General features: G+C 24.3%; 2 protein-coding genes and 1 non-coding gene across 4 annotated transcripts; 1 reads left to right on the top strand and 2 right to left on the bottom strand.

Moving 5' to 3' along the window:
* Positions 1–268: 268 nt before the first annotated feature.
* Positions 269–10,246, top strand: LOC127285753 (organic cation transporter protein-like). 2 transcript variants are annotated; one of them, XM_051311923.1, is made up of 10 exons: positions 269–552; positions 2,544–2,871; positions 3,247–3,517; positions 5,909–6,167; positions 6,255–6,423; positions 6,575–6,808; positions 6,904–7,118; positions 8,653–8,834; positions 9,060–9,196; positions 9,819–10,246. In XM_051311923.1, exons 2-10 carry the CDS (start codon positions 2,729–2,731, stop codon positions 9,898–9,900), a joined length of 1,692 nt encoding a protein of 563 aa, XP_051167880.1. In that variant the 5' UTR covers positions 269–552; positions 2,544–2,728; the 3' UTR covers positions 9,901–10,246. The 2 variants fall into 2 exon arrangements, with proteins under 2 accessions (XP_051167880.1, XP_051167879.1); XM_051311922.1 differs by having other exon boundaries at positions 2,538–2,871.
* A 4,175-nt stretch (positions 10,247–14,421) lies between these two features.
* On the bottom strand, positions 14,422–19,660 carry LOC127285764 (uncharacterized). Its single transcript, XM_051311941.1, has 7 exons — positions 19,509–19,660; positions 19,220–19,302; positions 18,747–19,057; positions 17,398–17,476; positions 15,305–15,495; positions 14,995–15,222; positions 14,422–14,884 (listed from the first exon to the last, which is right to left on the bottom strand). Exons 3-7 carry the CDS (start codon positions 18,979–18,981, stop codon positions 14,610–14,612), a joined length of 1,008 nt encoding a protein of 335 aa, XP_051167898.1. The 5' UTR covers positions 18,982–19,057; positions 19,220–19,302; positions 19,509–19,660; the 3' UTR covers positions 14,422–14,609.
* On the bottom strand, positions 15,570–15,688 carry LOC127285873 (5S ribosomal RNA). Its single transcript, XR_007843664.1, has one exon. It is a non-coding gene; the product is annotated as a 5S ribosomal RNA (ribosomal RNA).
* Positions 19,661–22,129: the final 2,469 nt, after the last annotated feature.

Genomic DNA, 22,129 nt, shown 5'->3' with positions numbered 1-22,129 from the left:
TTTAATTTTTTTTACGAATTATATAAAAATTCTTAAAAATCATATTAATTCATAAGTAATAAAATAATTTTTATTAATTACTATTTTGTAATTAGTAATTAATAATTAATGAATTTAATGAAAAAATTAAATTCTAAATTTTAATTACTATTTCACCTGAGTAAATATGAATATTGAAAGTGGTGGGGGAAATAGCACCACTGAAATGAAACCAATCCCAGGAACTTTTACCGAATCATCTTCTCCCCGAAAGGTACAAGTGGGGTTTAAGCACGGTTACAAGTATAGTATAAGTTGCGTCAGCTTGACGTTAGTTACTTAGTTTTATATATTATATCATTCCTATTCAATAGATTTATGTATTTTTGTCAATATACGCGTGTCGTGTGTTTTTTGTGAAAAGTGTGTGTGTGTGTGTGTGTTTGTTAATTTATATTTGTTATTTTGGAATATAAATAATTATAGTTAAAACTATTTTCTCAACAATAAGGAATATTTTTTAAAAGAAATTTAAATTTACCGACATCTTTTCATTCAGTTTTAAATATAGAGGTAAACAAATTTGCCGGTTACTATAATCATAAAAGAGATTTTTTTTTAAAAAATAATTTAATAAATATAAATAAAATAATATAATAATTCAATATAAAAAAATAGAAAGTTTTCATTATTCAATAAATTTAAATGTGTGCAAATTTAAAAAAAAAAATTTTTGCATAAATTTATACAAATGGATTTTTGCAAAAAAAAAATGAACTTTACAGAAAAATTGTGAATAATAAATAATAATAAAATTTTTGTATTATTTCAACAATAATTTGTTTGATTTTTTAAATTTGATTTTAATATATGAAAATCATCTTAAATAAGAAAAAAAAGCAGTTTTCTAGTAAATTTTATTATTTTAGTTTTCTTTTTATTAAATAAATCTTTTTCAGTTATTTTATTTTTTAAATAATAAATATAATTTTTATTTAAATATTAAATATATATTTAATTTAATTTGTGCACATTAGACAAAAATTTTATAGCTGACTTTAAATATTTTGTTAGTAAGATAATAACTTGAGGGATTAGAAATATTTTTTTTTCTGTCCTTGAATTTAATAAAAATTGAAATTTTGAAAATTTTAGAAGAAATTTCAAAATAAATATTTCTGTAAAATAAAAAGTAAATAATTATTGCAAATAAATAAATAATCATAAAAAGTAAATAATTGCAAATAAATAAATAATAATAAAAAGTAAATGTAAATAAAAAGTGAATAATTATTATAAATAATTTTTTTAAAAAAATGAATAATAAGCATAAAAACGCTAAAAAATTTTCATCAATAGTAATTAATTTTTATTTTCTCGTAATTTAAAGAAAAGAATAATTTTTATTTAATTTGTAAAGGATTTAATAAATTAATTTTTTTTTAAAATTTTATTAAAAGAGAAAAATAATTGTCATTTATATTTTTTACAAATCAGGAATTATAAAAAAAAAGTATCGTTACTGTTAATTTTATTTTTTCATTCATTTTGTCATTATGTTTTCTCATAGAGATTTCTTTTTTTTTAATTTGCAACAAAAAATAGTCTTTACTAAAAATCATATTTTTTAAAAATAAAATTATTTTAAATGTAATTTAAAAATTTTAAGAATTGATTTTTTTATGTTGTATTAAATTTAAAAATATCTTTTTAATAATTATATTTGTAAAAAATAATAAAAATGTATTTTTTTGAATAAAGAAATATTTTATTAAAAAATGCATAATATATATTTTGGTAATTGAAAAGAATTTTATAATAAAAAAATATTTTTAAATATTTTAGCTATACTCATCTTTTTTTTAAAAAGTCATTTTTTATTTAGAAATGTTTTAGTTAAAAATTTTTTTTCTATTTTTAAAATAATTTCATAAACAAAAAATGTTAAAAATTTTTTTTTTACATTTTCATCATATCAGAAGATTTTTAAATATTTGCAAAGTAGATTTTATGAAAAAAGAAAAATTAAAATGCAAAACATGTATCTTGTTAAGGTTGAACGATTACATTGAAAGATACATGCCCTTCTTCTATATATGAGGAAGTATTAATATATGTACATGTTGAAATAATTCTTATCGCTGATGTAATTCAGTTAATTAAATAAAGACATTTTATTGGAATAAAAGTTGCGAAATTTATTACAAACATTGTTTCGATGCATAATAATTCTTTAAATTTTAATTATTTATTTTTAAATAAATTCAACGGTCATTGCAAAAAGATGAAAATAAATTTATTTAAAGCAATTATTATTATTATTACTATTATTATTATTATTATTATTATATATTTATATATAACATAAAAAAAGAAAATTTATAAGATGAAAAATTATAATATTTAATAATAATAATAATAATAATAATAAAAAACATTGAGTAAATAAAATTGGTATAATCTCGGTTAAAGAAAAAAAGAGAAAACATTTTTATTTATCTCAAACTGAAATTAGAATTTTAATCATAAGTCGTTAACACTAAATTAAATCTTGTCAGTTGTAGGCCAAAAGTGCGGATCATTTAGGCTGTGGAATTACAGAAGAAATTCTTCATAAGAGTTTTTCTTTATATATCTAATCAACTAATAATTGTCTCCTCGGCGAAAAAAATTTTGACGATTTTGATTTAAGTATAGTCAAATAATATTAAAAAAAAAAAAACTCTAGTTATTATATAATTTATAAAAAATGGCTTACGACGACGTCATTATTTTAATGGGTGAATTTGGTCGCTATCAACGAAAAATATACTTTTTATTATGTATTCCGGCAATTTTTTGCGCCATTCACAAAATGTCAGGAGTTTTTCTTGAAACTGCTCCTGATTTCAGGTAAATTTTTTTCAATTTTAATTTCTAATTATAATTTTTTAATTAAAATATTATTTAAAATTTATATAATAAATAACGTATTATTTTGAAAGTATTCACATTGAAAATAAATTTTTTTTTGAACTATTTAAACTTAAGTTTTGTCTCATATTACCCCTGTGATTGGGGTAAGTTCAGAACAAATTTATTATTTCGATTATATAAAAACAATTATAATTTATTTCGTTGGATAATTGTTTTTAGAATCGAAACAATAAATTGTTTTAAACTTACCTCAATTACAGGGGTAATATGGGACAAAATTTGAGTGTTTCAAAATTATTATCTAAGCCGATATATTGATAAAATTTGAAAAAATAAAAAAAATTTTTTTAGATGTATTTTGCCAGTGGAAAATTTTACAAATGCAACTTATCAATTGCCGGATGGATATGTTGATATGCTATTTCCAAAACATGCAGCAACTAATACAAAAAAAGAAAGACCCTCACAGTGTCGTTTCTATTATAATCGAAATTCAACAAATGCAACGACTTTAGAGGAATATTATTCAATTCATGCCAATAGTACACGAAAAAAAGAAGAAAGAACATGTGAAAATTATATTTATGACAATAGCCGATATACAAGTACAGTTGCATCAAAAGTAATAATTTTTTTTTAATTTACTAATATTGTTTTCCTACAAAAAAAAGTTGCCCCAAAAACAAAACTCTGAGGCAAAATTTTTGAAATCTTAATTTCTATACTCACGGTGCGCCAGAAGGAGGTTTAAATAAAAATGAATTGGCACTTAAAAATTTTTTTTCATTATGGTTTTAAGATGAATAAAAAAAACTTTTCTCAATAGGTTTTAAAATCAGCTTAAGTGCCCAATTTAAAACAAATTGAGTTTTAAATATTTAAAAATAGTATTTTATGAGGAACCAGAATTTATTTAATGTATACTTATATGCGTATAGATAATAGATGTTTTAGATTTGGGTTCATATAAATTTATTAACAATGAAGTTATTTTCTTGTTTCGTTTTTATATTTATGCATTAAGAGTGTCGAACGGTATCTGAAATTCTTAGGCAAGAAGAGAGCTTTAATTATCGCTCTGAACGTGAAATAGTATTGATTTTAAAATACTTTTTTCTCGAAACACGAACACTTTTAACAAAATCAGCCAAAATCCTCATCTTAGAAATTTTCTCAATCCAAAAGACACTGTACGAATCCATAGAAAAACATGGTTGCAAAACAAAAAGTAGAAAAGTAATCTAATAACAGCTGCGACTTTGTGCGCCCTGCATGGTGCTGCCATCTGACGGCGGCAGGAAGTAATGTACCTGTCATTATATTACTTTTCGTTTTGCAATCGTGTTTTTGTATGGATTTGTATAATCTTTAAGATTTAGGAAATTTATATAAGATAACGATCTCTAGCTGCTTTTGTAAAAAGTGTCCGTCTTTCGAGAAGAAAGTATTTTAAAATCAATGTTTATCATTTTCACGTTTAGTGCCGTTTTTATAGAGCGATAATTAAAGGTCTCTTCTTGCCAAAAAATTTCAGAGATCATTCGACTCTCTTAAATAAATTTTGTCACTCTTAAAATCGTTCTTTTAACATTATAATTTATTTTTTTAAATCGGACACAAACACTACAGCAATATAATTATTTATATGTAAAATTGAAAATAAGTAATTATTTTATCATTTATTACAGTATTTATTAGATTAAATAAAAAATTATAATTATAAAAGTCACCAAATTCACTCGAAAGTTGTTATTCAGGGGTTTTTAAGGTCGCTGATTACGAATCTGAAGTCTGATTTCAAAAATTCAAAATGGCGGATTAAAAAAAAAAAAACTCATTGAATTTGCATGAAAGTTGTTACTTGGAGGTTTTTGGGGTCGCTGATTACGAATCTGAAGTCAAATTTCAAAAATTCAAAATGGCGGATCCAATATGGCGGATGGGAAAATCAAAAACTAATTGGATTTGCTTGAAAGTTGTTACCCTGGGGTTTTTGGGGTCGCTGATTACGAATCTGAAGTTTAATTTGAAAAATTCAAAATGGCGGATCCAATATAGCGAATTTAAAAATTAAAAACAAATTGAATTTGCTTGAAAGTTGTTACTTGGAGGTTTTTGGGTTCGCTGATTACAAATCTGTAGTCGAATTTTTTAAATTTGAGATGGCAGATCTAATACTAATAATCTAATAATAATATAATACTCTAATCTAATACTATTTTGAACTTTTTAAATTAGACTTCAGATTCGTAATCAGCGACCCCAAAAACCCCAGGGTAACAACTTTCAAGCAAATCCAATTAGTTTTTGATTTTCTCATCCGCCATTTTGAATTTTTGAAATTTGACTTCAGATTCGTAATCTGCGACCCCAAAAACCTCCAAGTAACAAATTTCATGCAAATTCAATGAGTTTTTAATTTTTTAATCCGCCATATTGGATCCGCCATTTTGAATTTTTGAAATCAGACTTCAGATTCGTAACCAGCGACCTTAAAAACACCTGAATAACAACTTTCGATTGAATTTGGTGACATTTATAAAACATTGCCTGCCATATTGCATCCGCCATTTTGAATTTTAAAATTTTGCAATTTTAATGTCAAATTCGCATTCAGTGATCAAAAAGGGTTCACAATACTCTCTGCTGTATCAAAATTAATCATTTTTTCATTTTTTAAACCATCCTAATAACGTAATTTCAAATATAGGTATCATTTTTAAGGTTAGTTTGAAATAAATCAAATTTATCGCAGTTATGCGTTACAGGAAAAACCTCTCCGAGTATTTTTAAAAAAAAATATTAAAATCGGTTAAGATTTGTGTTGTCGGTAGATTTTTGTCCACAGAGGGTCATTTTTTTTCCCACTGTGGGGCGGTGGAGTATCAATAAATAAATAAATAAATAAATAATCAAAAAGAATTTTTAAGTGACCATTCATTTTTATTTAATTCATCTTCTGGCGCACCGTGTACTTTCAATGGAGATAAATTAAAAAAAAATTTCTTTTTAGTGGAACTTGGTATGCGATTCTTCATGGTGGATATCAACGGGAGATTCTGCCTTTATGATAGGAGTAATGTTCGGCTCTATGATATTTGGTTATTTATCCGATAAAATTGGACGTAAACCAACGTTTATAATTTGTTTACTTATTCAATTAGTCTCAGGTGTTATAGTGGGTGTAGCACCAAATTTTCCCACATTTGTTGTATTCAGAGCAATTCTTGGTTCTACAACCAGTGGCGTTTTCATTGTTGCTTATGTAATTGGTAATAAAATTTTTTTTTTTTATTCTCAATTCTAAACAATTTGCTCTAATTTTTTTTTTTAATTAAAAATCTTAATTATTTTTACAGCTCTCGAAATGGTCGGACCAAAGAAAAGAATGTTTGCCGGTGTAGGTGTTAATATATTTTTCACAGTTGGTTATTTTACAACTGGACTTTTCGCTTACTTCATCCGAGACTGGAGGACACTACAACTGTCTCTTGTACTTCCAAGTGTATTATTTTTAGCATATTATTGGTATGTGTCAAAATTTTGACATTAAATAATTAAAATTTCAGACTGATTCCAAATCCACGAATAGATTAATCTGGATTAGTTCGGAAAACGAAAAACAGTGTAATTTTTATATACTCATAATTATTTATACGAAAAACTATTTTTTTTTTAGGTTTATTCCCGAATCATGTCGATGGTTATTGACCAAAGATCGTAAAGAAGAAGCAAAAGCTTTATTGCAAAAGGCAGCAAAAATAAATGGCAAGGATATTTCTGATGAAACAATGGAAATGCTTTTAATGCAAAAGGAAGCTGATTCAACAGCAAATATAAAAACACCTTCTGTTCTTGATCTCATGCGATATCCAAATTTAAGACGAAAAACTTTACTATTGTGTTGCAATTGGTTGGTAACAAAATTTTTGAATATTTGTTTCTACAAAAAAAATGGAGACAATAATAATAATAAAAAAATTTTGTGTAATATTAATTAATTTACAGGCTGATAAATAGTGGTACTTATTATGGTCTTTCTTGGGGAGCTGCAAATCTCAGTGATAATGAATTTGCAACTTATTTTATGTCAGCGGCTGTTGAAGTACCTGCTTATATTTTTCTTATGTGTACCTTAAATCGATGGGGTAGGAAAGCCATTCTATGTGGTTCTATGATAACCGCAGGATCATTTTTACTACTTATGATAGCTGTACCTATAGGTAAATTATTATCTTAGATTAATCTACTTAATAATTAAAAATTTCTGACAAAATTAATATTTTGGGCCTAACAATTTGCTTAAGGGGGCACGAGAAACAGTGGAATAAAATAAAAAAGTTCAAATTAATTTTTAGATGTTGATTTTAGCAAAAACAAAATATTTTTGATACTGATAGAATCAATTTTTTGTATTTTTTTTTCTTGTTCTGGTCGACCCACTAAAAACTACACTCTTTGGCTGGACTAATCCTAACACTATGGTGTAAGAATATAACAATCTTGTGATATAAGAAACCACGAACAGTGACAGATCATTATACTAAGACTAAAAATGTAAAACGAAAAGACTAAATGAAACGCACGGACGTTAAAGAAAGACCTTAAGCTCCCATCACGGAACGGCTGCGAGACTTCCCCCACCGAAGATGCGCGTCGCCTAGTCAAAATCAGAGTAGCTCCGCGCAGATTTGTCTATTTCTCCCTCCAACGATCGTCCCACGAGCGGGTATATAAATCGGCGTTTCGAAGCTAAAAATTCATTCGCTGAGTTTTACTCATCGACTTTAGACTAGAGTCTTACTCTAGGGATCGAGAGCTCCGGACGAAGACCAACGCACGGTAGATGCTTCACTTATAGCTACGAATACGAAAGAGTCAACGACAGCGACGACAACGATTATTCAAACTAAGTCTCACTTATTTTGAGTTTCACTCAATGATAGCGTAAAGAATTCCTTATTTCCCTCGTATTTCTTATAATTTTTAAATACGATTCCAAAAAGAATAAAATCCCTTTTTTGACCGAATTACGCGCTAGTCGAAACGATCGCTTTTTTTTAAGAAACTCGCAACACCCCTCGATAATTATTTGCGTTCTGTTCAACGTAATTAATATAGTTGTAAATGTTGTTTATTTCTTTTAGTTTGTAAATAAAATTTTATCAAGTGTAAATAATAAATTTTCGATAATTTGTAACTCTATGTAAAACTTCTTCTTTTTAAAATTAGATCCGGCGAGCTAATCCGCATATTTTATTATTTACATTCGTTACAATGGAACTATCGTCAAGCTTTAAACTTCGTAGGTGAAGTTCCTTGGGATCTCGCTTTTGCGACCCATGTCCGATCTTTCTGGCCTATTTATTCTTCGTTCGTGCGAGTTTTCTTAGCTAATGTTCGCCTTATTGACATACTTTTCTCTACATAATAAGCAACTTGGGTTTTCTACTGCAGTTTGCAAACTTATGATCGACTTCATTGCATTTAAAGCATGCAGTTGATTTGTCCACTGCCTTACCAAACTCTTCCTATGTGTCCGTACGCCAGGCACTGTTGAAAAATAATTATGTAATTAACTTTATAATTCTGTCAAAAAAAAAAATAATTGTACTTTATAGGGATTTTTAGTTAATCCAACATTTTGATTAAAAATATTAATACTAATTTTTCAATACATTTTTTTCTACTCTGATTGATTTAAAATGAAATATTAATTAAATGATAATATTTATCAAAAAAATATATTATTTTCAGATATGAGCTGGTTGGCTATTACATTTTATATGCTTGCCAAATTATCAATTACAGCATCTTACGGTTGTATTTATATTTTTACGACTGAACAATTTCCAACAGTTGTTCGAAATGTTGGTCTTGGTGTTTGTTCCACATTCGCAAAACTCGGAGGTGTTTTTGCACCACAAATTAATGGACTTGTAAGTATTTTTATAATTCACTTTTTTTTCTTCAATTAAATTACAATTTTTTTTTTGTCTAAAAATACAGTATTTTAGTCAAGAAAAATGTTTTAAAAATTATAATTAAAAGGCTAGTAAAAACGAGTTGTAATTAAAAAAACGAATTAAAATTTGAAATTGTCGAATTTTGGAATTTTTTTTGTCGTGAAATTAATTTTTAATTTTTTTATTTTTCTACTTTAGGGACAAATTTGGTTTCCCTTTCCACGTGTTCTTTATGGAACACTAGCATTATGTGCTGGATTATTATCATTATTTTTGCCTGAAACACTCAATGAAAGATTACCGGATTCTATTGAAGATGGGGAAAATTTCGGAAGGTAAGACTATTATTATCAGGTGGATTAAAATTGATTTTAATGATATTTAAAAATTTTATTTTTTAAATTATTATTTATTGATAATTTTGTTCACGATATGAAAAATAAAAATGTGTGAAACTATATTATTTGTGGTTGACAACAATAAAAATATGTAAATAAATATCTACTAATAAAATCTTTAAAGAAATTTTTCAGTTTCAAAAATTTCGAGTGAGTTTATCACTTATTTTGAACCTTATAAGGAGTTGGTACAAGTAAAAAAAATTTTTTTTAAATTAATTTATCGAACTTTTCGGCTATGAATAGCCGAAAAATAAAAACATTTATTTTTAAAATATTTTTCAAAATATTTGTTATAATTTTTATTATATTATTTATTAGCAAAATGTACCTGTGGGACAAACCGATTTTTTGGATTTAAAAAAAATGATTTGATATTTGACATTGAAGAATATATATTTATATTTAATTTTTTTTTACTATTTTACGGATCCATATTTGTTTTTTTTGCAAATTATTTTTAACTTTTTAATTAATTGAACTTAATTAATTTATAATTAATGTTAAAGTTTAAATTTAAATATACAGATTATTTAAAATACAATTGTTATTGTTTCAGAAAAATGAAAAACCTATCTCTACAAACGTTGACACCTACAAAGAAAGGCAGTGGAAAATTTACAAATAAAGGAGAAGCATAATTATAGAAAAGAAAAAAAAAATTTTTTTTTTTGATAATTATGCAAAAATGTACTTAGAAAATTCCTATTAGAGAAAAAGAGTATTAATATTGAAGTTCGATAGTGTAAAAAGTAGTTAATTCTTTTTCAATCAGTATTCGAATATAATTATTATTATTATTGTTATTTTTTTCACTCAAGTATCGATGATACTTTTTATCCAAATAATTTAGATAGTTTCAAATTATATTAAATCACAATTTTTTTTTTTATAAATTTTTATTTATATTTACTAATTATATGTGTGTATATAAATATAACAAAAAGACACTTGTTGTGCAAAATAAACTTATTAAACACTACAGTATTAATTTTTTTGATTGCTTATAATACATGCGCTTGTAATATTTAAAAATCATTCTTTAATATTCAACGTAAAAATTCAAATTTTCTATTCATTGTTCTATTTAAACATGTATTTAAAGAGGCTTGTAATTTTTAATTAAAAAAAAATGTGTATACGTATATTTTATAAATTATTTTTTATGTAATGAAAAAAAATAATAAAAATATTGTAAGTATTTACTATTTTTGGGGTGTTAAATAATTTAATTTGCTTTTAGTTTTTTTTTTTTTTAATTTTGATGGATAAAATAGTTGCACTTTCAAATCATGTTTCGACCCTTGGTTTGAGATCTTTTCAGTAATTTATTATTTTCTGTAAAGTACATATAATAATTTTTACCGAGTTGGAAGTAACTATTCGAGTCATTTCAAGAAAAAATCTTTTTCTATATTTATCTGTTTTACAGGCCTCGGATCGACTTTAAGGCACAAAAAAAAGTCGTTTTAGTCGATTTATATTCCAAACAAAGTCGAAAATTTCAGGCAATACTTAATCAAGTTTTACAAATCTTTAAATAAAATTTCTTTTTTAAATAATAATTTTGGAAGAGTTAAAGTTGAAATTTTTAAAAATAATTGAATTACAAAAGATTTTATTAATTTTCAGACAATAATTAAATTTTACAGAATTAAAAAAAATTTATCAAATAATTTTAAATAACATTTTTTAAAAGTAATTGAATTTTCAAAGATCTACAATTTAGATTTTTGAAATTAATTGAACTTCAAGTGATTTTTAATTTAAAATTTTTGATGATTTCATTAAAAAATTTATTACAATTTGCAGACAAAAATACAATAATTTGAAAACCCTATTTAATTGAAAATTGCTTTTAGATAATTAAATTTTCGAAGAATATTATAAAAAACATTAAAAATAATTGAAATTTTTGCAAAAATAATTAAATTTCAAGTGATTTTGAATTAAAAATTTTTGGTAATTTTATTTGCTAACTTTTTTTAAAATTATTTATATATTTATTTATTTATTTGGAAACATAACGGGACATGTCCTTTCGTACAAAAGAACTCCTAAATCTAAAAATTACAATACTCTATGTTACTAAATCTAGGTTGCCGCTTAAGTGAAAATATTTTAGTTTTCGTTTAGCAAGATATTACGTAATGATGATGTGAACCGTGTAACAATTTTTTTTGGAACTTTTTCATGGTTTTGGATGACTTTTAGATGGTAATAGGTGTCTTCCTCTACTCGTATTTGGCTGTCAATTTTTTTCTACACTTTTAGGCGCATTTTGTGCAAGAATTTGCATTAAAATAGTCTGCCTAAGGAAAATTAAATTTTTTTGGGTACTTTTTTATGGTTTTAGATGACTTTTAGGTGGAAATATGTGTCTTCCTCTACTCGTATCTGGCTGTCAATTTTTTTCTACACATTTAGGTGTATTTTGTGCAAGAAATTGCAATAAAATAGTCTGCCTAAGGAAAATTAAATTTTTTTGGGAACTTTTTTATGGTTTTGGATGACTTTTATAATGTAATATGTGTCTTCCTCTACTCGTATTTGGCTGTCAATTTTTTTCTACACTTTTAGGACTATTTTGTGCAAGAATTTGCTTTAAAATCGTCAGCCTAAGGAAAATTAAATTTTTTTGGGTACTTTTTTATGGTTTTAGATGACTTTTAGGTGGAAATATGTGTCTTCCTCTACTCGTACTTGGCTGTCAATTTGTTTCCACACTTTTTTTTAAATTATTCTGTGTTGTAACATAACCAGAAAAATTAAAATTTGTTCGAGTTATCGTCGAGCAAACTTTTTTGTCTACAGACAGACATACATACATACATACATACAGACATTTTTTTAAAACCTATTCTTTTGACATCAGAAAGACTTGAAACGTGGAGATTTACATGAATTAGAGGTTGGTCAAAATCGGGCAAATGTAATACTTTCTCATTATGATGCCGGATTTTTTTATTTTAGAGTTATAACGACTGAAGAAATAAACATAAGCATAAAGTCCACTGTTTCCACTTCTTATCATGTTTATTAAATTATTTCTATAATCTACACATAAGAATACGTAAAAATAGTAAATTTGAAGCCCTTTAGATAAAATTTTTTCCGTTATTGGGAGAAAATTCATGATTTTTTCTAAAATTATCAGTTTTTTCTTGACAACTCCAGAAAAATCAACTCCAATCATCCTTGCTATATTTTTTTGTAATCTACACGTAAAAATACGTCTAAATATGTGTCCTGACGCGGTGAAAGGGACCTTACGGTCCAAAAAATTAATTTTGAGATATCAATACCATTTTATCGATTGAAAGAATCTGGATAGAATGGCATCAATAATTCAAAATTAATTTTTTGGACCAGAAGGTCCCTTTCACCGCGTCAGGACACATATATAAATTTCAATCACTTTAGATAAAGTTTTTTCGTTTTTTGCGGAAAAATTCCTTTTTTTTCTTAAATTTATCATTTTTCTTGAAAAATTTGATAAAAATTGATCATCAACTCCAATCGCGCTTACATTTTTTCCCTGTATTTTTCACGCAAAAATACAGTTTTACAGCAAATGTGAACTGTTTGGGTTGAATGTTGTGTGCGGTAGGGAGAATAAATCATTTTTTTTTCGAAATTTTTGATTTTTTCTTGACAACGCTATGTAAATTAATCTGAATCAAGTTCGCTATATTTTTCCTGTAATCTACACGCGAAAATACATATGTGTACCAAATTTCAGCCCTCCAGATAAATTCGTGTGGCCGCTAGGGGGGGGGGAAGTACACTATTTCAAAAAAACCGATATTAATAGGGTTCCTAACCGAGTACGGAACCCTAAAAAAGTCGAAAAACTCGCATTTTATTAACCTCTTAACTGCTGATGACGAAGATTTTGTCCGTCAAATCTTCGTCATCGCAGTTAAGAGGTTAAAATAAGTCCAAAAAAGTCAAAAAAAAGTTCTATAATCCAAGGCCTGGTTTTATTAAAAAAAATTTTTTAAATCAAAGTTGTGATTATGTTTATCAATATGTTTTGTGAGGGCAGTTTGTTTATCATATGGTATTACACTACCGTCCGAAATTGTGCGAACTCTGCTTTTTCAACAACTATAAAACTGTTCAAATCTTCAAAAATATTAAAACTAAAATTTTTTCCTCTTTATTTTATTAAAGCTAATAAAATTCTGAAAGAAATGACACCTTGACAAAGAGAATATGTTAATTTTTCAATTAGATATCTAAGAAAAACCCAATTTTCAATGTTTTTACTATTTTTTTTATTTTTCTGGCAAAAATTAATATTTTTAAACGTTCTTAGGCTCATTGAACTCGTATTTTGTTATGCAATTCAAATTATATAAAACAATTCATGTACACATTCTTCCCTAGCGTATGCAAACCGTGAAAGTTGGCTCATAAAATGTCAAAAAATTGTGATTAATATTTATATGACAAAAAATGATCAGTAAAATGTATAAATCTTAAATTTACTTACATAAATCAGAGAAGTTTAGAATGATATATTTACTTGATTTTTAAACATTATATTTTATTGTAGAATTAAATTTAAATTTTTTGACATTTTATGAGACAACTTTCACGGTTTGCATACGCTAGGGAAGAATGTGTACATGAATTGTTTTATATAATTTGAATTGCATAACAAAATACGATTTCAATGAGCCTAAGAACGTTTAAAAATATTAATTTTTGCCATAGAAATAAAAAAAATAGTAAAAACATTGAAAATTGAGTTTTTCTTAGATATCTAATTGAAAAATTAACATATTCTCTTTGTCAAGGTGTCATTTCTTTCAGAATTTTATTAGCTTTAATAAAATAAAGAGGAAAAAATTTTAGTTTTAATATTTTTGAAGATTTGAACAGTTTTATAGTTGTTGAAAAAGCAGAGTTCGCACAATTTCGGACGGTAGTGTAGGTAATTTCTTTTATGTTCATATATTCTACGTTTTAAACATCTTTTTGTTTGTCCTATTTATGGACATCTAAAAAATTGATTTTTTGATTTCATTCTGGAGTCCATAAATTTGATCTGAAAGCAAAAAACTAAGAATTTATATTATTGACATATCTTATTATTAATTGAACTCATTTTTGTGTGCAAATCTCTTACTTAAAGGAAAACACACAAGTATTAAAAAAAAAAAAACATTTTCATTTATTTACATAAGACAAATATGTTACATGATTGTAAAAAAAAAAACAATTATATTGTCATGTATATACATAGAAATAACCAGATCTAAGAATCACAATAGTAGCTGTCTTTTCGGTTAAAAAAAAAAAAATTGTATCTACACAATATTTAAAATAAGATCAAAAAATTTCATTGATGATTATTTTCTTCAACAATAATTGACATTGATTGAGATTCATTTTGAATTGGTGAATCAATTTTTTGATTACATTTCATAGTTGTCAATGAATTTGCTTTTATACTAGTCATTATAAAAAGTATGGCACTTGCTGCTGTATAAATATATGAAGACGCTGTATAAAATGAATTCCATCTTGAATCAGAGGCTAAGGTAAAATGACATGAAATTAAAGTATAAAAAACTTCAGGAAATTTACAAACAAAAAGTGTTGCTACAGCCAATACTGTAAAAAAAAGAAAAATTATAAAAATTAATATATTTCAACTTATTATTAGTTGAATTGAATTATTTTCAAATTATAAAAAAAAAGAAAATAAATAGTAAATAACTCACATAAAAATGTAACTGCTTTTTTTCTCCAAGAAATTTGCTTTAAATTAAAATTAATTTCATCTTGATTTGCAGAATATCCAGCTGTATGAATACTTTCACGAATATTTTTTCTTATACCAAAAAATAATATCAAAATAATTATCATTGGAACAATAAAGAAAATCATTATCCATATACCTTGAACATATTTTGGCATTGTTTGTGTACACACAGATTGTTCATTTATCTCTGAAAAAAACGATAATTTCAATATTTAAAAATAATAATTATAGTGATTATAAATTAAAAAAAAAAATAAATTTAATTTTACCTGCAAAATGTTTCACATAAATAACATTAAAATATGAAAAAGGACTGGCAATTATAAAACTAATTAACAAAATTAGAAGCAATATGACTTGGTTTTGCTTCAAAAACAATTTTGAATGTTCTAAACGACTGGTATATTTATGCCAGTAAATAATTAAAATTAAAAAATGCATTACAATTACACACAGCATTCTGAAATAAAAAAACGATTATTATTATTAATTTAAGAAATATAAAATTTTTAAATTAAAAAAAAAAAAAAAGAATGTCAACATTACGCGGTATTCCCAAGCGGTCACCCATCCAAGTACTAACCGCGCTCAACGTTGCTTAACTTAAGTGATCGGACGAGAACTTGTTTTTTCAACGTGAAATGAACGTTGACGTGAATAAATATTCGTTTATGAAACACCTTAATAGCATTATTGCTTTACATTTAAAAATTTTACATAAAGAACACTTTTTTTAATGACATTTTACAACTAAATAATTTAAAGAATCTATTAAAAATATTAATTTTATAAAACAAAAATTATTTTTGAATCCTACATTTAAAGGCGAAAAAAAACCGTTTTGTTTTTAAATTTTAGTGAACATTTTCTTAATTTAATTCTATGATTTTTTTTTCTAAATACATATAGGGAGATTTTTCAAGTAAATAAAAGTAAAAAGTAACGAATTTGATTATTTTTTAACACTATAGAAATAGAAAAATTTTATGTTACTTTTAAAATAATAAACCATTATTAATGGTGATTTTTTATAGAATGAAAATTGTAATTTTTTTTTTTCTTTGAAAAATACTATCCTACAAAGTAATACCAAACAAAATTCGAAAAATTTGAAATCCTTTTTTTAAAAGAAAAATATTTAAAATTTGAATTAAAATTAAATTTCAAATTAAAAAAAAAAATTTTCCTTTTTATCTATTTCATTGAAAAATCTAAACAATATCAAGTTTTATTTAATTTACAAGACGTTATCTTATTATAAAAAAATCCATTATCATTTTTCGAATTTTGTTTGGTACAACTTTGATGGTTTATATTTTTGAAGAAAATAATTACAAGTTAATGTTTATAATTATTTCTTATTCTGTGGAAAATTCCCTTTAAAATAAATCTGGAAAATTTAAACAGCTTTTATAATAATTAAACGATTTTTAATTACAATTAAAAGAAGTAATTAAAATTTTTATAAATACATTAAAAATGACGCATTAAAAAAAAAAATTAAATTAAATATTTTTCTTTAGATTTAAATGTTTCTATACATAAGTTTAAATTTTAATCGTTTTTGTTAAAGACTGAGATTTTTTTGTTAAAATTTAAAATATTTTAGAAAAAATTTAGAATTATAATATTGAAATTGTTAAATTTTAAGAAATTTTAAATGGTAAATTTTAAAAACAATTAAATTTTAGAAGCTTTTAAATTGAAATTTTTGAAAATAATTGAATTTCAAAAGATTGTATTAAATTTCAGACAATAATTGTAATAAGAGAAATTTTTAGTGATTTCTGTTGATGAAGAATTTATTAGAAATTAAAAAAAATTGAATTCTAAGTTTTTAATTGAAAATTTGCTTTTAGATAATTGAATTTTCAAAGAATATTATAAAAATCATTAAAAAATAATTGAAATTTTTTGCAAAAATAATTAAATTTCAAGTGATTTTGAATTAAAAATTTTTTTAGTAATTTTATTTGCTAATTTTTTTTTTAATTATAAACAATTTTTAAATTTCATAAAAATTTTAATTGAAAAATATTTTAAGATAATTGAATTTGTTGAAGAATTTCATTTAAATTATTGAAAATAATTAATTTAGTGAAGAATTTTAGAGTTAAAAATTTGTTAAATAATCGAAAAAAAGAAGATCTTAAGAACATCTGCATTGTATACAAAAAAAAAAAACGTATTTTGTTTAAAAATTTTATAAAGAAAATGTAAAAAAAAAGTCGCATTTCATTAAAATAAGTCGAAAAAAGTTGTATTTTTGACAAATAGTCGGAAAAAGTCGTATAATCCGAGGCCTGAACGTTTTTTAAATGTCGCTGAACATTCTAAGCAATCTTATAAAAATTTTACTTACACTTGTTGCAAGTAAGGAAATGTTTTACATTCAATGTAAGTCTGATGCAGACTATCAATTTTGTATTCTTTAATAACATCTGAAAAGTGCACAAATTAAATAGATTAGTTTCATTATTTAAATTCATATTATTGCAATTTTAAATGAATAATAATAATAATAATAATAATAATAATAATAATAATAATAATAATAATAATAATAATAATAATGTGCGATTCCAGGTGAGATTTTGACTTTTTCGGAGTACGTTAACCAATTGCAATGAAACTTTGGAATTTTGTTATATATAGTAAGACTAATGTTTAACGTAAATTTCAGCTTAAAATATTTGTTAGTTTACGAGATTTGCAATAATAACAAAAAATTTAAAACTGCTATATCTTCCGTTCTAATAATCGGATTGAGGTCTACTTTTTTTTAAAATGTCAAGGAAAATGAGAGGAATAAATCTCTTACAGAACAATTTTTTATAATTTTACAACTAAAAAAATTATTAAATAATAATTGAATAAATTTCACGCGACAATCTAAAATTCAATCACTTAAACGCTAAAATGATCTTAACTGTGTTTTCTTTAATGTTCCAAAGGAATCCAATTGTAAATGCAAGTTTAACTTATTTAATTTAAATAATTTACGAGTATAAACAATTGCGATTTCTGCTAGTTGACGTGCAGACGACATTGCGCACGCAGCATTCTCACGTAGCCAATTTAGTCCACGAATCACGTCAGTTGGTTACAGGAGAATGCTGCGTGCGCAATGTCGTCTGCACGTCAACTAGCAGAAATCGCAATTGTTTATACTCGTAAATTATTAAAATTAACCAAGTTAAACTTGCATTTACAATTGGATTCCTTTGGAACATTAAAGAAAACACTGATAAGATCATTTTAGCGTTTAAGTGATTGAATTTTAGATTGTCGCGTGAAATTTATTCAATTATTATTTAATAATTTTTTTAGTTGTAAAATTATGAAAAATTGTTCTAAAAGAGATTTATTCCTCTCATTTTCCTTGACATTTTAAAAAAAAGTAGACCTCAATCCGATTATTAGAACGAAAGATATAGCAGTTTAAAATTTTTTTGTTATTATTGCAAATCTCGTAAACTAACAAATATTTTAAGCTGAAATTTACGTTAAAGATTAGTCTTACTATATATAACAAAATTCCAATGTTTCATTGCAATCGGTTAACCTACTCCGAAAAAGTCAAAATCTCACCTGGAATCGCACATATAGATTTCGAAAAAAAATGTTTCGGACAAAAAAAAAATGTTCAATGAAAATTTCCCATAGAATGCCTCATACGCATATAAAAAAATAGATATGTAAAAGTCTTACTTAAAATTAAAATAACTATATTAGAGACGGTAAGGCTAATGAGGTAAAAATTGGTTTTTTGTACAAGTCTCTTTCTTCCTATAACGAAAATTGTGATTATATTAATAATCAGTCCAAAAATGAAAGCCAACATTTGAAGATAAGTATCAGTTATATGTTCCCATATATTGTTTGTATCATCTAATGCATTTGTGCTATTGTCACTATCCAATAGTTTCATATCTTCTAAAGACATTTTTTTTTTTTTTTGTTTTTTTTTTTTGAGTTTTATCTTTAGGCCAAAGATAAGTAATAATTTATTTAAAATTTCACTGCAATGAAGAAGAATTAATATGCATTATAAAATTATCATCATTTAAAATTTTGTAATATAACTTATAAAATAGAAAAAAAAATGTCTAATAATAAAAATAATAAGAATAACAATGATAATAATAAAAATAGTAATAAAAACAAAGTTCAGTAACACTTACACTACTACACAACCTTGAGTTGAGTTGTGTGATGAGTAACACACAATAAATTCTCACTGAAATCTGTCATATTGTTGAGATTTCTAAAATCACGGAAATATTTTTTCTATTTCATATTAAATATATTATAAATTGAGCAGAGATTTCTTTTTAAAAATTTTATAAATTTTGCAATTTAACATAATTATTATGAAATATTATCATCTGATTAAAATTAGGTTAAACATAAATATATATACATATATATATATATATATAAACTATATAATTGAAAGAAAATAATTTTAACCGATTTTTAATGATACACAACGCTTCATCGCACTGACACTAAACTGTGGCAATACTGACGCCACTGGACGCCTTCCTTTCTATTTCGAGAACTAAAATGATCGTGATGGTAATATCACTCCTGCAAGGCTAAGGCCATGCTCTTGTTTGTGCATTGCACATTACTCTTGTCTGTAGCAATGCACAAGTGCAAGGATTTATTGAGGAGCAGCAACTTGGATTGCCTATTTTAAGGGGGAGAGTTTTTGAGGAAAAATAAAAAAATTCTTTTCTAAATTATTTTTGAATATATTAAAAAATTCCTTAATTAATAAAATCGAAGATTTGATGAATTTTTAAAATTATTTATTAATTGTTTAAACAATATATTTTTTTTCATATTTTATGAAGAAAAAAAAATAGAATTAGGTAGAAAAATTTTTTTTTTTTGTTAACTTTACAGCTTTTCTTTAAACAATTGAATTGATTTATAAACTTTTTATTAAATTTTATTTAAATAAAATCATGTAGTTTTTTGCTTTTTTATTAAAGAACTATCAGAAAAGTTTCTTTTTAATTTTAAGTTAATAAATTTAAATTTTTAAAAAAATTTTCTTTTAAATTTTGTTTAAATAATTTTTTGCTTCACACTTTTTTGATTGATAATTTTTTCTATTAATGTACGATTATTTAAGTATAAGAATTTTTTTTACTTGATTGTTTTATGTTTAAACAATGTTAATTTATTTTTAAAAAAATTCATAAATTTGAAAAAAAATAATTAATTTTCCCAAAATACTTTTTTCTTAATATTTTACTCTCTCAATATATTATGTTTCATTCAAATAATTTAAAAAGCCTTTTTCATTAGTTGCAGATTGTCTATATATAAATAAATATATTATAAAATATTTGTAAGAGTAAATATTTTATTCTCCCAAAATAATAATATGTTTCATTCAAATAATTTAAAAGTCTTTTTTTTGTTATTTGCAGATTGTCAATAGTAATAAATTCTTTATTCAGACAGAGCTGTCTATAACATACAGATAACATCAAAATAATTACATATAATAAAAATTAATCATTCATGTGCCCGATACTTTCAAATTATTAGATATTTAATCCATTTTATTAATTTCTTAATAAGAATTATTCAATAGGAATATTATTATTATTGGCTACCCAATATGACGGAAAAATTTAAAATTGATTCCATTCATTCAAAATTCGGTGCTAGGGGGTTTTTGGGGTAGTTGAATCAAATTTGGGGATAAAATTTAACAGATTCAAAATTTGGATTCATAGAAGCCAAAAAACCACCAGTACCGAATTTTGAACGAATCGAATCAATTTTAAAATTTCCTCCATATTGATTTGCAATTTTGAATTTTTTAAAATTTACCTCAAATTTGGATTCACCGACCCCAAAAACTTCCGAGTACAAAATTTTAAACGAAACAAATCAATTTAAAATTATTCTGCCATATTGGGTCCGCCATTTTGATATTTTTTAATCTGAACTCAAATTCGGATTCAGCGAGTTAGTAATCGAAAACATAAGAAATTCTGGTATAAACAGTGCAATATAAACTATTTTGGAATAGAGGATTTTTTATAAAACAATTGCAATGTTTGGAAATGGATAACAATTGATGGACTTATAAAAAAAAAAAAAAAAAAACAAAAAATTTATAATTTTATTAGTAAGTTACTGTAATTTGTGTTAATTTAAGATGGTTTAAACAGAGATAATACATAGTTGCTTATGTTTTCTCAAAATAAAGTAATTTTGCCCTGCATTTTACCCATTTTTCATCCGTTTTTGTCTTTTTTTGTCCTTTTTTTAAAAAAAGAGGTATAACTTTTTTGTTTTAATCGCTAATAAAAATTGTCAAAGGAAAAAAGTATTTATTTTTACTCGTATTTTTCGAAAAAAAATTGAAAATTTTTTTTTTGAAAAATGCGAATTTTAGGAATTTTTAAAAATTCAAAATTTGAATAATTTTGTTGATTTTTGATGAAATCATCTGGCCAACGAACTCAGGCGAGATTTTGGTACACTTAAAGTGTATACCAAATTTGAAGTCGATTCATTAAAATTTGTTCGAGTTATCGTCGGACAAAATTTGTCTACAGACATACATACATACATACAGACAGACATTTTTTTAAGACCCATTTTTTCGGCATCAGAAAGTCTCAAAACGTCGAGATTCACTGGAATTAGAGAGGGCTCAAAATCGCCCAAATGTAATACCTTCTCATTATGATGAGAATGTAAAAATTCTGACAATTCAATTTTAGTTTTTATTTAAAACTTTTTTAAATAATTGAAGTTTTAAAGAAATATTAAAATTATTAAAAATAATTGAACTTTGGAAGAATTATAGTTTAAATTTTTAGAAATAATTAAATTTCAAAAGATTTTGTTAAATTTCAGACAATAATAAATAATAATAATAATAATTTTTGGTGATGAAGAATTTATTAAAAATTACAGACAAAAATTGAATTTCAAAAGTTTTTAATTGAAAAATAATTTCAAATAATTGAATTTTTGGTGATAAATAATTTATTAAAAATTACAGACAAAAACTGAATTTCAAAAGTTTTTAATTGAAAAATAATTTCAAATAATTC

Source organism: Leptopilina boulardi, unplaced genomic scaffold (assembly GCF_019393585.1).
Source record: "Leptopilina boulardi isolate dan_hultmark-lab unplaced genomic scaffold, ZJU_Lbou_2.1 LbouV2_341, whole genome shotgun sequence".
NCBI classification, from domain to species: Eukaryota; Metazoa; Arthropoda; class Insecta; order Hymenoptera; family Figitidae; genus Leptopilina; species Leptopilina boulardi.
The sequence above is the reverse complement of the archived record's forward strand: the minus strand, read 5'-3'. Positions and strand labels throughout refer to the sequence as shown.

Bases quoted from the DNA above. Each gene is read 5' to 3' on its own strand.
- LOC127285753 (XM_051311923.1), top strand. From the start codon at position 2,729: ATGGCTTACGACGACGTCATTATTTTAATGGGTGAATTTGGTCGCTAT. The intron at 2,872-3,246 runs GTAAATTTTTTT...AAATTTTTTTAG, and splicing joins GAAACTGCTCCTGATTTCAG to ATGTATTTTGCCAGTGGAAA. The intron at 6,424-6,574 runs GTATGTGTCAAA...TTTTTTTTTTAG, and splicing joins TTATTTTTAGCATATTATTG to GTTTATTCCCGAATCATGTC.
- LOC127285764 (XM_051311941.1), bottom strand. From the start codon at position 18,981: ATGTCTTTAGAAGATATGAAACTATTGGATAGTGACAATAGCACAAAT. The intron at 15,223-15,304 runs GTAAAATTAAAT...CGTTTTTTTCAG, and splicing joins TTATGTGAAACATTTTGCAG to AGATAAATGAACAATCTGTG. The intron at 14,885-14,994 runs GTGAGTTATTTA...TTTTTTTTACAG, and splicing joins AAAAGCAGTTACATTTTTAT to TATTGGCTGTAGCAACACTT.